Source organism: Paramisgurnus dabryanus, chromosome 22, assembly GCF_030506205.2.
Source record: "Paramisgurnus dabryanus chromosome 22, PD_genome_1.1, whole genome shotgun sequence".
NCBI classification, from domain to species: domain Eukaryota; kingdom Metazoa; phylum Chordata; class Actinopteri; order Cypriniformes; family Cobitidae; genus Paramisgurnus; species Paramisgurnus dabryanus.
The window spans coordinates 28025411-28042851 of record NC_133358.1 but is presented as its reverse complement, the minus strand read 5'-3'; the positions used below and the strand labels follow the sequence as shown (position 1 = coordinate 28042851).

General features: G+C 38.5%; 1 protein-coding gene across 1 annotated transcript in view; it reads left to right on the top strand.

Annotated features, from left to right (window-relative positions):
• Nucleotides 1–3344: 3344 nt before the first annotated feature.
• asic1c (acid-sensing (proton-gated) ion channel 1c) overlaps nt 3345–17441 on the top strand; it is a 130043-nt gene continuing 115946 nt past the window's right edge. Inside the window, exon 1 of the mRNA XM_065258601.2 lies at nt 3345–4761. Within this exon, the coding sequence (XP_065114673.1) occupies nt 4198–4761 (564 nt within the window). The 5' untranslated portion in view covers nt 3345–4197. The remainder of the gene's footprint in view (nt 4762–17441) is intronic.

The window sequence follows — 17441 nt, the reverse complement described above, 5'->3', positions numbered from 1 at the left end:
GACTGGTTTAGTCCAGGGTCCCATTTGGATTATACAGATGAAAAGTATTTAGAATTAGGAAAAAATTATTTCATTGGCTTATTTAATTTAAAATATAGTCAAAGTGGATCAAAAAAAGCTCAAAGTTGCCCTAAGACAAGGATGACTATATTTGGTACTTGTTTTGTATTCAACTTCAAATGTTCAAATGTTGACTAGTGTAGTTAAGTATTTGTAAACCAGTGTATGAATGTCTGTAAGCTCCTTTATTTTGGTCACAGTTCAACATTTCCCTGAAGGATAAACCCTCATGGTTTGTGCCAAAATGTCTCAGCATTGACAAGCTGCTGTGCTTTCCCTGACAGATGCCATGGCACCAGTGTTAAGAAAATATTCAATATTATTGAAGTATACTGTACACAAATTCATTTCAACAAGTTTTAGTTTAATATAAACAAGTTGAAATTATTTATCTTCATTTGTTAAAAGTTATGCCAACTCTTAAGTTTTTGACAAGTAGTAGATTCAATTGACTTGAGTAATTCATTTGATTAATCTTGCATGTAGCATTGCAAACATTTTTAACAGTGTTGAAACATTTTTGCTGTTTCATGCAGTGCTTTGATAGATATGTTCAGCACATACTTCAGCTTCTTGGGTACTTTACTCCTTCAAGCCCTCAACGTGTGTCCTGAATTATGGATTATGAGAATCAGAAAAGACATTAGTTCCCTGCAGATGCTGTCGTATGTTCCCTCACATATGTATTGTATTGTTTAAAAAACTCTAGTGAATTTATTGTTGTCTGGCGATTTGGTGTTCTTTTGATACTTTGTAGCCTACCAATTTAAGACTAAACCTTAAAGCTAAAATAGTAAAACCCGTTGAGACAGAGTCGAAAGTGGAAACTGCATCAATACACAGACCCAAACCACCAAGCAAATCCAAAAAAGTCTGGCTCGATAAATATAAAAGTCGAGGGTTAAGAACTGGTCAAGTCCGTTAAACTCTAGATCTTTACCTTGCAGACAAGCTGTAAATTTTAGACGAATGATGTATGTTGAAAATCTCTTTAAAATAATGTTGTAGAAGTTATTCGCTGTAGGAAACCAATGATAAATTGCACAACAGCCAATGAGTGTTTTTTGGGAGGGTGTTTGTGCTTATCTTACTTTCACAGTTGGGTTTTTGTAGAGACAGCTTATTTTGATGTGATATAACTTCAGCTGTGAATGGCAGGTGACCATACATAATGTTTTATTCATTCGGCCCTCAGGTGAAAGTGGAAACGGCAATCATCAACTCTCACAGTGTGCAACAGAGAAAACAGAATGATTTGCCACATATGGTCAAGCCGCTGGCATGTTGACAGCTTACGGGTGATGTTTGTCCATGTCAGGCTGCGCCTACTCCATACCGATGCTCCTTAAAAAGTACAACATGAAGATTAGATTGGTTTATATCTGTATAGTGCTAAGCACAGAACATTTAAAGTGTTATTGGTTACTTTTCGTTCTCTGAGTTTCTACAGTGTCTCAATATTGTTTGTTTTCCTGATGCTACTTTAACTACCACAGTTTGTTCAAGTAAACAGATTTTAATCTTAACGCTAAAGCTAGAAGTATAGTTCTGTTTTTACAGTGCAGTGCGAATTCATCATCAGAGTAGTGTGCGCGCTGTATTTTTTCTTCTTTTTTGTTTACTTCCGGGATTCCGTTGGAATTTCCGGCATGTTGATTCCGTACTATTCAGTACGTACTGTACAGTATGCGATGAAGTACCTACTTATTGGCCGTTAAAACCGTAGATACTGTAGAGTTTGAATCCTGGTAGTATGAATGAGATTCGGACATACTACATCCACCATGTTAATACATCACGTGACGTACGTCATGTAATTCCAATGTGAAAACAGCCGCATGCCTCCTCTTCTTCGTTGGATAACTCCTCTCCCAGGGCATCATGGGGTAGTGAAGTCTAAATCTAACCGGACGTAGTAGGTCATCCGGGTACTTTTCGCATACTGTTTTTGGAATGCTATGAATTCGGACATACTACTTGCTTGCCTACTATATAGTATGGAAGTAGGCGGTTTTGGACTCCGCAGTGGTCAACGAGTGATGTGGATGTTATCACATGACTACATTTTTGGTTCGTGCTACCTGGTCCAGACCAAAACAATCAGTGTGGTAAAAAAGAACCAAAACTTTTGAAAAGGCTACAATGTATATTTTTTTGCCTTTGTTCCGGACCAAAGAACCAAACTACAGATGTGAAACCACCCTAAGAGCTTGTTTTGAATATGCATGCTCCCATTGATAAAGTAAACCGATTAAATAGGAAGTCTGGTTTTGGAGGATTGCATCAGAAGAAATTTACATGTAAAAATATGCAGAATGATATTGTAAAATGTTAATTCTCTCTGTGAAACTCAGCATATTTACTACAATAGATCCTGTAAACAGGATCTCAAGATGTTGTAATATTTGAGGGCGACAGAATATCAGCATGCATGTAAACGGACTTGCTGAACCATCTGGGCTGTTCGCGGTTCTCAAAGCTATTTCTGGAGAGATGGAAATAAACAATCGAATCCATTTGTAGCTCTTAAATGTGAAGAAATACATTCAATAAGATCTTGATATAGTATGACGTCATTAAAATGACATTAGAAGTTGGCAAAAATAATAACCCCCCCCCTTAAAAAAAATACATACATGTGTCTTCGCTGCTTGTGTAGTCCCATACATCTCTCCTTTGGATTGGATCCTCATTGATTGGGTATCGATTACAGTCGTTTGAGATCGATCTCTAACCCTGGATCTTTACCCATTGTTATAGCAAATTATCTCCCTTGAGCAACATGGTGGCTATAATCTCATTTCACTTAAGGCTGAATTTATAAGCATGCAGTGAAGGTCGCCTGAACTGTTAACCTCATAAAACAGTGCACATCTTCATTGATTAAACATCGGCCTGTAGGTCAAGCGTCACCCGATCAGTCTTTATTGACCCACTCATCTTTAACCAGTACTGGTCAGTGTTGAAAACTAATCCATGCCTTTTAAGAAATGCAAAATATTAGTATCTCCAACCTGGAAAGCTTGTTGCCAAAGGGCCATTGGACAGACGTGGAGCTTGACTCTAAATCCATAGATTTGATCTAGCATGTGCTCTCCTGCCAGAACCGACTGCCTCAGATGTGATCACACGGTGTGCTTACATGCTTGCTCTGCAACTACCTGTAGCTGACACTCGGCAACGCACAAAGAGACCCCAATTGGTTCTTTACTAAAGAACCAAAGGTAGAAGCACCCCCAGCCCCGTTATCACCCTCCCCCATTCCTCTCTCTCTTTCTTTCTCACACACACAAATGCTGTGGCGAGGCAGACGCTCAGCAGCAGGATGGATCCTGACTACTAAAGAGAAGCGGAGAGCGAGGAGGGGGGCAGCCAGCTTGCAAAAGAGAGCGAAAGGAAAGCAGCAGCAGAGATACATAAATTCTCATTTCCAGATCTGGAAGAAAGAGGCATTCGCCGTCTGGGCATTTCCAGAACATCAAGAGGCAGTGCCGCGTATCCAGCAGAGACGAGGAACCCGGTGAAGCGGAGAACCCCGGCTGTCAAACAGAGAGGTGGGCTGGGAGGGGGTCTATGACCCTTGATTTTCACCAGGGGAGTGGCACGGGGGGACGTAGCCACCGACGAGCAACAAACGGACGATTCCGGTAGTCTTGCCATTCACGAATTTATTCCATGCCATTGTCATAGCGATGTAAAGCCATTCTCTGTGACTGGAGGAGGCAGGCTCCAATCAGCTGCTGCAGCACATATGCTCCCCAAGCAAAACCTTTCTGTTGCATTCTCATTTACACACTTTCTCTTTTCCATCAGTGTATTTTGATTTGCTTTCTCTTTACGCTTCTTGTTGTTCTTCCAAAAACTGGACGACATCTGTGTTTTCACGTGACTTGGTCTTTTTGGAACTGTCATCAGTTTTGGTTCTGCATGGAATAACAACTGCTTTCAGAGATAGGAGGAAAGGTTAAAGAGGGGCTACGCCAAGTGAGTGTGGATTACGTGAAGCTGCCACTAACTAGAAAGCTCCTTGAGAAATTGTAAAGATTGTTTGTCCTCGCTTCAAGCAGTTGTTTTCTTGCACACTTTAAGGTAAGAGTTTTTTCTTTATCCCAAGCGTTAAAAGGATACGACCCACAAATGACAGCCATGAAGGGAGACTCGGAAGAGAGCATTGAGAGTACCAAGCCATCCAATCTCCAAACATTTGCCAACAGTTCCACATTACATGGCATGAGCCACATTTTCGCCTACGGGCACATGACTTTCCGTCGTTTTCTCTGGACGTTGTCGTTTTTGGGATCTCTGGGGCTGCTGTTGTTTGTCTGCATGGACCGAGTTTACTACTACTTTGAGTTTCCCCATGTCACCAAACTTGACGAGGTTGCAGCGCCCAACCTCACCTTTCCAGCCGTTACCTTCTGCAACCTCAATGAGTTTCGCTTCTCGAAGATCACAAAAAACGATCTGTACCACGTCGGGGAGTTGCTGGCTCTTCTCAACGAGAAATATCAAATAGCCAACCCACATCTGGCCGAGCCTGACGTCCTCGCTATGCTGAAGGAGAAGGCTAATTTTGTCAACTTCAAACCCAAGTCGTTCAACATGACGGATTTCTACAACCGTACGGGACATGATATCAGCGACATGCTTTTACAGTGTACCTTTAGGGGGGATCCATGCTTGCCTCAAAACTTCTCAACAGTAAGTTGCCATGGTGGCAAACTCTTCTATTGTTGTTCAAATGTTTGCAGTTGTCTCAAACCGATGCTTAGGCACTGCTGAAAAACTGTTATTTACTACAAGCACTTACAGTGGACCATAAACCGAGAGGGTGTTTCATCAGTACTGTTTGGCAAAATTACAAAGAACAACTCTTAGGAAAAACATACAAAAGCTGTCACTGGGACGGTACCCTTTCAAAAAGTAAACCTAAAGAGTGCATATTCGAAACTCAAAGGTACATGTTGGCACCAAATGTATACATATCTGTACCTAAATTGTTATGGGCACTGTATCTGTGACAGTTTTGTATCTTTATTTCTTAGAGTACTGCATGTTCCCATGCAACTGTACAAATGTAGAAGTAAAGCAAAATAGACAAACTTTAATTCTTTTTAAAGATTTAAGAAGGAAATACAATTTGTCCAAACTCATAGGAGACAATTAGGCAGCTCTGATCTGTGCAACTGAATCTAAAAATGAATTCCTGTTATTCACATCACATCACTCAGTGTTGTTTCCACATGCATATATTTTCAGGGGTTTTGTATGCAAATGATCACATCAGAATTACGCAGAAAATGTGCAAAAACTCCTTTGAAAAGCTTTTGAATATTTCGACCATTCATTTATTTCTCCTTTGGTGTGCAGTATGGACTTGAGGATATAAAATGTACATGCTTTATCTTGCTCATTACATTGACAAATGTAAGAGTGAGCTTTGATCATTCCTTAAAGAACACTTGGCTGTTATAAATCTTAAACGAAATTAGATGCACAAGTAGAGCAACTAATGTGGAAATTGCTTTTATGACATCATGCACAATGACGCCTTTGGTGTGTTAAAGTGATTTGCTTCAATATCGTGTGTGCTGTGGGGTGTTTTTTTGGTGATTCTTCTGTTATTTTATTTGATTTATGTGCAGAAGTAACATGCCAGATATTGAGTTAAACCTTGTGGCCGAATCTAATTTCCTCTTGAATCTTGGTTTGGACAAATGAAACAAATTGCTTCAGCATTCATTATGGTCTAGGTTAAAGAGATGTTTGACATTCAGGTTAATATAAGTTCTGTCTTCTGGCAAGCAAGCTTTACACATGTTTTCATAAATGTTTATGCTAACTTATTGCTCAAACTATCTTCATTAGCATGCTCATTAATGTTTGTAACCAAACAGTCTTTAAGCACTATTAACTTACTTTAAATTAAATTAAATTTTTTACTATGGAAGTCAATGGTGCTCCCATTTCCTGCTTGATTACAAATATCTTTCTTTGCATTTAACAGAACAATGAAATTAATTCAGGTTTGTAACAACATGAGGGTGAGTAAAGATGGCAGAATTTTTATTTTTGGGTGAACTATTCCTTTAATACACGAACAGATAGGATGTTATGCATTGAAGTGATGGGAATTTAGACGCTGATCATTGCGTTTTAAACTTGCTCAAATGTATTTTACTCAAAATATCTTCATTAGCCTGCTCATTAATTTTTGTAACCAAACAGTTTTTAAGCACCATTAACTTCCATAGTAAGAAAAATATATATTTATACTAGGGAAGTCAATACTACTCCTGTTTCCTGCTTTTGAAACAGTAGTTAAGGAGTATTCCACCTTAAAAATGGGGCCCATTGACTTTTCATACTGGGAAACAATTACTATGGTCAAGTCAACGGGAACCATTTTTTGGATGAACTACTCCTTTAATACACTAAGAGATAGGATGTCACACATGGAACTGACAGGAATTAAGACGCTGTTCATAGCGCTTTAAAAGATTAGTCAATTTTCTTTAAAAAAATCCAGATAATTTACTCACCACCATGTCATCCAAAATGTTGATGTCTTTCTTTGTTCAGTCGAGAAGAAATTATCTTTTTTGAGGAAAACATTTCAGGATTTTTCTCATTTTAATGGCCTTTAGTGGACCTCAACAACACTTAACAGTTTTAATAGTTAAAAATTGCAGTTTCAAAGGACTCTTAATAATCTCAAACGAGGCATAAGGGTCTTATCTAGCGAAACGATTATCAGTTTTGGCAAGAAAAATAAAAAGTATGTACTTTTAATCCACAAATTCTCTTCTTCCTCTGGCTGTGTGACGAGTCAGCGCGACCTCACGTAATTGCGTAATGACGTAAAAAAATTAATGTGTTACATATATGAAACGCACATCTGCAGACCTTTTTAAACAATAAACTGACACAAAGGCATTAATTAGTATCATTCGACATACAACAATGTCGAAACTGTCCCCTTTCTCAACACTTATAAACCCTGGGGTGTAGTTTCGATACGTCATCCGTGATCTCTTGATGTGATTCATATTACGTGAGGTTGTGCTGGTGCGTCACAGGACCGGAGATAGATAAGAAGTTGTGGTTTAAAAGTGCATATATTTTATTTTTCTTGCCAAAAATGACAATTGTTTCACTAGATAAGACCCTTATGCCTTGTTTGAGATCGTTTAGAGTCCTTTGAAACTGCAATTTTAAACTGCAGTCAAACTGTTAAGTGTTGGGGTCCATTAAAGTCCATTAAAAAAAGAAAAATCCTGAAATGTTTTCCTCAAAAAACATAATTTCTTCTTGACTGAACAAAGAAAGACATCAACATTTTGGATGGCATGGTGGTGAGTAAAGTATCTGGAGTTTTTTTTTAGGAAAATGGACTAATCCTTTAATGTATATATTTTTTGCGCCATTGAAAATGAGTAAGCTGTCAGTAGCTTATGTTTTTTCATTTGTGCAGTGACCTGTTAAGATTAAAGCACTGTTTTTGTGTTTCAACACACCCATGCTTGATTTTAGTCACACAGTACACAGTCTTTAGCTTAAATGGCCGCATGAATAAACAAGGTGCAGTGGGGTTGTTAGTTGGTCTAAAAGTGCATTAAACTTTGAGTGCAAACATTAAGAAGCTAATTCTCCCTAAAGTGGCTTAAATTAAAACAAGTACTGCAAGGTAACTACAATACCCTTGCAGACGATATGCACACCGCTCCGTACCTGTATTAAACTGTTTATTGTGCCATCTTGTTTAGGTAGAAATGAGATCTTAATGAAAATGAAGTGCACTTAGGAAAACTCGAGCACCATTATCATTGACCATTGCTCTTGAGACCCTCAAGCAGTTGATCTTCATCTTGCTCCTTAGCATTCAGAAGCACAACCTCAGCAACTTGCAAACATCTGTTTTCAGCTGGGATCAAACTCAGACTTGTATTCAGCCCCCCCTTTCATTCAGCGCAATAACAGGCACTGTACTTTTTACTTGGCTTTCTTCATTAACATGAGTGTTGCCTGGCAACAAGGCATTGCATTGCTGCTGCAAATCATTCATGGGTAATTGCTATTGTTGTGCGTGATAACAAACACTCGGTATAGTGGGGATGAGATTCGTAAGGCATCACTTTGCTCGTGTGTGTGTGTGTACGACTTGGTTAGTGTTTATAAATGTAAACTTTGGAAGGACTGAATAGGAACTTAATAAAAAAATATTTGACACACTTCTTTTTTTATGCACGGACAGGTGCGTGATTGGAGACATACCACATAATGCACAGCGTATGACCAGGAATGTTCACTGCACTTTGAATTCCCGTTGTATATAAGGATGTATTCACATCCTGTCCTTGCTTGAATAATGTAGGTGTACGATGAAATCCAAACATTGATGACACATCTTTTAGTTACTAAAACATTTTGAGGAAATGTTTGTGTGAGGAAATTTCTGAGGAAATGTGTTTTGCCAACATAAGTGCCATAAAGCATTCAAAATGGTTTTCTTAATGGAGAGTAATGGCTTTGTGGTGGTTTGAAGCAATGATAGCTGTTTACATGTTTATTGTAGAAATGTTTTTTTTTTTTTGAGGTTCTTGCATAGACAAACCATTGATTAAATTGGTTTGAGTTACAATCTCTCTTTTTAAATAAAGTTTAGGTATTGGTTTGAGCTTAGATCTGGGGATTGGGTTTTGACAGCACCCTGTAATTATCAACCAGTCATATCCCTCTGAAAATTACAGACATTTTGTTAATATCTGCCAGACTTAGCCGTTAAATTGGACCGCCTCCATCCCAGCTGCAGGCCTTCTCTGCAAAATCTCATCCTGCACAAACTGCTGTCTTTATACCTGAATGTGTGAATGATTGACGGTCATTTCTGACTGGATAGGTCCTCTGATTGGGAGTTTTGAAAGATTTCTGACTTTATTTTTGTGGTGTACGTAGTTTAGGGCTGTGCAATGAGTTGTGATTTATACACCATGACATCTCTTTCAGTGATATCTGTCCGGTAATGAGGCATTTTATGCACTGTATATATTAAAGTGCTGTCAGCATCTTGCATCTCGGAAGTTAGCGGTTAGGACTACTTTCCGCCGGATTTGTTTTAATATAAAACGTCCGGGAACTGGGTCTGGGGCGGTAACCGGATTACCGCCATACCGCGGTCACATGACTTATGCGGGTCTGAGCTCCTTATCGTCATCACCCCCAGAAAAAAAAAACTTGAAACATTGGCCTGCACTTGTGTGCATATGTGGGGATGTTATACACACCGCTTGTTAACAACCGCAGCTTGTGAAGTTGAACATTAACCGTTAACTGATATGATTTTAATATTAAATTGAGTAAAAATACAGTTGGCTCTTGTATGTGACTCGGTAAAAGCAATACAAACATTTTATTTAATGCAAACAGCCGCAACAGATCAACATGAATCAGGATTCATACATTATCAAATTTTCACGCAACATAAAGAGCACGCGATCAGTCCAGAGGATTAATATCCAAGAAGTCAGATTGTCTCGCTTTCATCTAGCCTAACACAGTGGCCATTTCTAAAGCAGGACACATTTCAAAAAGTTTTGCGTCTTCTTTCTCTGTTTGTGGAAAAATATGTCTATGGCCAGGGTCTAGGACAAAGGCGGACCGCCCGGACATGCACGAGACGAAGACTAATAGGTGTCATCTTGGGCACACACGCGTCTTCGTACAGTTTCCAAGCTATATATTTATATATATAATGTATTTATATAGTTATCTATATATAATGTGAACTGTATAAAATGAATCGTTTTATCCAACGCTAGAATTAAGATTAATCTGTGATCAGAAACGCAGGGGATAATAGACACTGGACTCCAAAGCGGATTAATTTGTTGATCCATATAGTGTTGAAGATAAAATAGGGCTGTTGTGGGAGTGTGGCTACCTAGCAAGCAATGGCGATAATTAAACCTTCTAGGTTAACTTATAGTCCCGATATAGTCCGCTACGAGTAACCAAATTCAAGTTTATTTTGGCTAGATGATGTTTTCAGCAAATAACTTACGAGACATCTGGGGCCTCATTTATAAAATGCTGCGTAAAACACATCCTACATTTGATTTTATGATCATTTATCAAATTGCGTAAGTGTGATTTCATAGAACAAACGTACATGCAGAAACGCTGCTGTTTTAGCTGATTTATTATTTATTCTGCTACTATATATTATTACAAAAAATGTGATTACAGTACGGAATATATACAACATAATCTGCTTAGTTAATGTTTATAATAGTTCGTAATGTGTTTGTGGGTACTTTTTTTGTTATGTTTTAAATGTAAAAGCAAATACTTTAAAAAGTAAGCAAATCATTTCATAAGCATATATCTCCACCTAGTGCGTAAGAAGCGATGTAATATTATTGTCATAAAATAAAAACATACTCAATACATGTAGTAGTTTATTTTGTTCATTTATGGTTTGTTCAAATAACTTACAATGTGTTGAATGAGAAAGATACTGCTGACTGTGTCGGACAGCGTAAAGCTTGACGTGTTGCCATAAACAAGTACATTAAAAATTGGGAGAAAAACCAGAGGGACAGTTGTGACATTTTAAACCAGCCCCTCAAAGTTAAAAACACGAAGTCTTGGTAAATTCCATGTACAAATACTCGACTGACTTTCCCATTGTAAAGATACTGGTATGTCTCTGTGCTTTTATATTTGCGCATTGAAGACCCGTCACCTCCGATCAACAACACGAAATGATTGAATATTTCTTCATATATCAAGCCACTTCTTAACTTGATCCTCAGATTGGTTCATACATGGCAGGTGTAGTAAATATTAACTATTTAAATCATGTTATGCGTTCTCCCACTACACTGTTTTCTACCGGCTGGATATTGAACCGCACCGGTCGCACCGGAAAGGAAATACGTCACATCACTTGCTTCCGCGTTCGAGAAAAAGGTGGATACCTGTAAATGAGGCCCATGGGCTGTGTTTGGACGACTATAACACGTCATTTAAATGCAAAAATGCTGGCTGGGTTGCAATGCCTTATGCTCTTTGATGCACTTTTCCATTGTGAAAGGAAAAAATGTAGAGAAGAGAGTCTTTACAGACAAACACTTTATATCTTTTCCCTCTTCACGCTGTGTCTGTAAAATACAAAGAGAGGATAAACATAACTTGCAATAATGGAAGTCTTTAAATTGTCTTCTCAGTCATATTCTGTTTTTGAAAGAATGCAGTTTTATAAAGTCAGACAAGGAGCGGAGCAACAAAGCAACAGATTTTCTTACAAGTGCTCTGTTTCTACTGATTGTAATTGCGGTAGTTTACTGGAAAAGCCCTTGTAGATTCAAGTCTAAATTCTCATACTGGTGGAGTTCTTACTGGATTACATTGTTTACAATTGTATCATTATGTTTAGGTTCAATATAAAACTTGAATAAACAAATTAAGACCCTAAACCATTCCATAATAGACATTTGGATGTTTCATTGGAGCAGAATTGGGGTTTTTGTACAGTAAATGAATGTTGGAGATGTCTATGGGTACATTGCGGTTCTTGAGGTTTTGTTTGTTTGTTATTGGTGTACCGCAGTCTCAAACATTTCTCCACTAAACGTCAATAATTCTGCATATTTGTCGTTAGCTGTATGAGAATGATGGTAGCTACTAAAAACTAGGGCTGCACGATTTGGGTAATTTTTCCCATTGCGGTTATTGATGCTAAAATTGCGATGTGCGATTATACTAAATGGTATCATGAGTCAACTTGATGGGTTTTAAAGAAAATCCACACACAGTTTAGCTAAAATTTGTATTTGTAAAACTAGAAATGTTTTCGTATTGCCACGTGATGTAGCAACTGCTCAGTGTCAGTAATCCTAAATCCAAAATACCGCCATACAACAGACATAGTTTTTTTTTAGCTACCAGATCACTGTCAACCTCCTCTGCATCCATCTTCGCTCTGGTATAAGTGACGAAGCACACCACACACGTGCATGCCACACGTGCACTGCCTTTTTTGTTCATTTTTCTTTCTTTTTTTAAACAGCAAGGAAAATCATCAAACTGTTATCAGAAAGTTTGTGTTAACAAGTCCACACATTTATTTATTTAATATAATTGCAACATTTTGCTGTCATATAATTGCACAGGCTGACATCGCGATTGCGATTGCGATGCGATTAATTGTGCAGCACTACTAAAAACTAATCGGGTTCTCCCTTTGACAGTCATTCAACCTGACCTGCTGTGAGGATTCAGTTCTCGTAATTTTAATTTTCACACAGTAGCTTTTGCTTTATAGTCTTGGAGACTTTCACAGATCATAACTATAAAGGACAAACGTCTTGCGCTCTTACATTGACAGAGGAAGTCTTTCTCCAAAGACAATGCTGTTCCTCCCTTAATCGTCCCATTATGATAGTCATGGTTTAACTTGAGGGTGATTTTCCAGAAGAGATGTTAGAAAACCCACATCAATAACTTTTATGATGCTTGAGGAGAACACCACAGTTTGTTAAGGTGTTAGTGGTGTTTTTAAGTCGTGTAAACAATGCATTATACGGTAAATGAGTCGCAGGGGAATAAATGCAAGGTTTTGGCAGGAACATGAATACCACCACCATTAAAAGTAATGCAGGGTCAGATTGCCCCTAAAAATGGTTGTCCATTTGCAAATGTGTTGAAAGTAAAGCCAAGCCAGATGCAAACATGTTGGGTAATGTTTCATTGTAATGGACTTAAATGACCACAGACACTTTGAGGATGCATTTTCACAGGTCGGTGTGTGAGGCTGAATTGCATTATTTTTCCCACAGGTATTTTGCTTGGCTTGACCAATAAGAATTGAGATTTGAAACTACCTATTGTATAATGCTGCTTTAACACTGCCTCAGGGATTGAATTATTGCCTTGCAGATTTCCTGTATGTGTGCCCTCAGTGATGTGAACTCTCGCTGATTCTGGAACAGCTTGTAGAGAGTGAATTATGGTCTGCTGTGGCTGCTATGTTACTGTTTACTGACTCTTTATTTATTTCACAACATTTCAAGTAAAACTAAAGGAAAACACTTTTTTTTTCTTTTTATCGAGATAGGGTACAGTGAGAGAATATAACACAGAATTACAATTTGACACGATTTATCCCATACATAAGCTCTACACTGTAAAAAAGCTGAATTTATTTTTAAGTTATACCTGGTAAATTGCGACCCACCCATGAAGATAAAAATTGATATGTACTTTACGAATTTCGAGGAAAGTTTTTGAGGAACAGTGGACTACGTGCGATCAGCCACTGGGTTGAACCTTGACCATATGTGAGATTCACATTTTGAGATTTTGAGATTCACATAATATGCTACGCAAGACTTGGCATTTCTCAATATGGACGTGGGCGGTAGCTACAATGAAAATCTCACGTCAGGTTTTACCTCGTGTATGCATGTTTGAGTTATCGTTAAAGTATAACGTACTTGTTTGATATACTATTTGACAAGGAATGAGAAGAATAATGTTTGTTTTACAGTCCATCTAAAAAGAAAGCAAAAGTATTTTAAATGAGTTGTCATTACAGTGCATTGAAAATGCGCTGTACTGTTCTTACTGGGCTTTTTATTAGTGGTGCTTGCATTTATGCAAGGCATCACTATTACTATTGCTCATACTTATTATGTTGGCTTGACAAAGCCAACATACTGTTCTTCGATCTAAGCTTATTATTATTATTATTATTATTATTATTATTCTTCTGGTCCACACTTTTTCTAACTGTAACTCCTCCTAGAGCTTTCAAGCTACACCCACAAAATTTTACAAAACTTTTAAGACTGGTACGTAGATTTATGCTATATCTTTTCTAACTGATGGGACCTACCGAATTCCTAAACGGGGCGCTCAAACACCCCAAATTTTCCATTGACTTAACATTGCGACAAACTTTGACGGGTCATAGCTGCGAGCGAGAAATTTGTAGAAACTTCTGGGTTACCACATTTGAAGAGGCTGGCAGGCTCTGTAAGAACATGCCTCACATTGGGGTGTAAGTTTCACCCCTGGGGCGTAAGGGCCACCCAAATTTCCCCATTGACTTATAATGGGGCAGGGAACATGCCCATATAAGGGAATAAAAGCGTCCCAGATGGAATATCTTCACTTTAGAGTGTCGTAGAGACATGGGGGTGGGCTCATTTTACTCAGTCATCCAATCAGTCTCTTAGGATCACCCCAGAGCTATTAAGCCACGCCCCTAGCAACCATTTTGGGCACCCTAGCAACATCTTCCATAGACTGCCATTATAAAATGCCCAGATGGATATCTTTGCATCACAGTGTCACAGAGACATGGGGGTGGGCTTATTTTACTCAGACATCCAATCAGTCTCTTTGGATTTTTATTGAGGTATTAAGCCACGCCCCTAACAACCAAATATGAGCACCCTAGCAACATAATAAACAAAGCCTTATATCTCTGGATCCGAACATCATAGAGACATGGGGGTTGGGTCTTTTGGTCATGTTAGCCTTATGCTAGCTCCATGCTAAGTCATACTAGCTTCATGCTAGTTTCGTGCTAGCTTTATGCTAATTTCATAATAAATCTTGTTAACTTCATGCTAAATCATGTTAGCATCATGCTAGCTTCATGTTAATTCATGTTAGCATCGTGCTAGCTTCATGCTAATTCATGTTAACATCGTGCTAGCTTCATGCTAATTCATGTTAGCTTCATGCTAGCTTCATGCTAATTCATGTTAGCATCGTGCTAGCTTCATGCTAATTCATGTTAGCATCGTGCTAGCTTCATGTTAATTCATGTTAACATCGTGCTAGCTTCATGCTAATTCATGTTAGCATCGTGCTAGCTTCATGCTAATTCATATTAGCATCGTGCTAGCTTCATGCTAATTCATATTAGCATCGTGCTAGCTTCATGCTAATTCATGTTAGCATCGTGCTAGCTTCATGCTAATTCATGTTAGCATCGTGCTAGCTTCATGCTAATTCATGTTAGCATCGTGCTAGCTTCATGCTAATTCATGTTAGCATCGTGCTAGCTTCATGCTAATTCATGTTAGCATCGTGCTAGCTTCATGCTAATTCATGTTAGCATCGTGCTAGCTTCATGCTAATTCATGTTAGCATCGTGCTAGCTTCATGCTAATTCATGTTAGCATCGTGCTAGCTTCATGCTAATTCATGTTAGCATTGTGCTAGCTTCATGCTAATTCATGTTAGCATCGTGCTAGCTTCATGCTAATTCATGTTAGCGTCGTGCTAGCTTCATGCTAATTCATGTTAGCATCGTGCTAGCTTCATGCTAATTCATGTTAGCTTCATACTAATTCATGTTAGCATCATGCTAGCTTCATGCTAATCATGCTAACATGATGCTAGCTTCCTGCTAATTCATGTTACCATCATGCTAACTTCATGTTTATTCATGTTAGCATCATGTTAGCTTCATGCTAATTCATGTTAGCATCATGTTACTTCATGCTAATTCATGTTAACATCATGCTAGCTTCATGCTAATTCATGTTAGCATCATGCTAACTTCATGCTAATTCATGTTAGCATCATGCTAGCTTCATGCTAATTCATGTTAGCATCATGCTAGCTTCATGCTAATTCATGTTAACATCGTGCTAGCTTCATGCTAATTCATGTTAGCGTCGTGCTAGCTTCATGCTAATTCATGTTAGCATCATGCTAGCTTCATGCTAATTCATGTTAGCTTCATGCTAATTCATGTTAGCATCATGTTAGCTTCATGCTAATCATGCTAACATGATGTTAGCTTCCTGCTAATCATGCTAACATCATGCTAGCTTCATGCTAATCATGCTAGCATCATGCTAGCTTCATGCTAATTCATGTTAGCATCATGCTAGCTTCATGCTTATTCATGTTAGCATCATGCTAGCTTCATGCTAATTCATGTTAGCATCATGGTAGCTTCATAGTAATTCATGTTAACATCATGCTAGCTTCATGCTAATTCATGTTAGCATCATGCTAGCTTCATGCTAATTCATGTTAGCTTCATGCTAGCTTCATGCTAATTCATGTTAGCTTCATGCTAATTCATGTTAGCATCATGCTAGCTTCATGCTAAGTCATGCTAGCTTCATGCTAATTCATGTTAACATCATGCTAGCTTCATGATAATTCATGTTAGCATCATGCTAGCTTCATGCTAATTCATGTTAGCATCATGCTAGCTTCATGTTAATTCATGTAAGCATCATGTTAGCTTCATGTTAATTCATGTTAGCATCATGTTAGCTTCATGCTAATTCATGTTAGCTTCATGCTAATTCATGTTAGCATCATGTTAGCTTCATGCTAATTCATGTTATCATCATGCTAGCTTCATGCTAATTCATGTTAGCATCATGCTAACTTAGTGCTAAACATGCTAACATGGTAACTTTTGGTATCATGTTTACGGAAAGTTATAATACTAAACTAAACTTGTTTTAAATTTCTCTCAATCTGTTTTAAACATTCAGGCTAGGCTTTGTCAAGCCAACATAAAGTTTGTCTTCAAACTTTTCTATCTAGTTCTTATTATTCTTATTCTGGACACTTTTTTCGGCGCGTAACTCGTCCCTCACGGTTTGTCATAGACCCATGAAAGATAGCTCAAAATGACCGGTTTATTGAGGAGAGGTGTGCTATGACTTTTATAAGGGATCGGGTGCAGGATTTTCGAAAGGGGGGCGAAAAACCACCCGAAAAATCCCATTGACTTAACATTGCGCCCAACTTTGACGGGTCATAGCTCAGCTCGAGGATTTGGTAGAAACTTGTGGGTTACAACATTTGAAGAGGGTGGTAGACTCTGTAAGAACATACATCACAATGGGGTGAAAGTTGTACCCCTGGGGTGTAGGAGGCGCCCAAAAGTGCCCCATTGACTTATAATGGGTCACGGAACATGCCCATATAAGGGAATAAGAATTTTCCTGATGGGATATCTTCGAATTACAGTGTCGTAGAATCAAGGGGGTGGGCTTATTTTACTCAGGCATCCAATCAGTCTCTCGGGAGCGTCCCAGAGCTATTAAGCCACGCCCCTAGCAACCATTTTGGGCACCCTAGCAACATCTCCCATAGACTGCCATTATAAAATGCCCAGATGGATATCTTTGTAGCACAGTGTCATAGAGACATGGGGGTGGGCTCATTTTACTCAGGCATCCAATCAGTCTCTCGGGATCCTTAAAGACTTACCAAGCCACGCCCCTAGCAACCACTTTTGAGCACCCTAGCAACATAAAATTCAAACAGTTATATCTCGGCATCAGAACATCGTAGAGACACGGGGGTTGGACCGTTTTACTTGTGACTAGGGG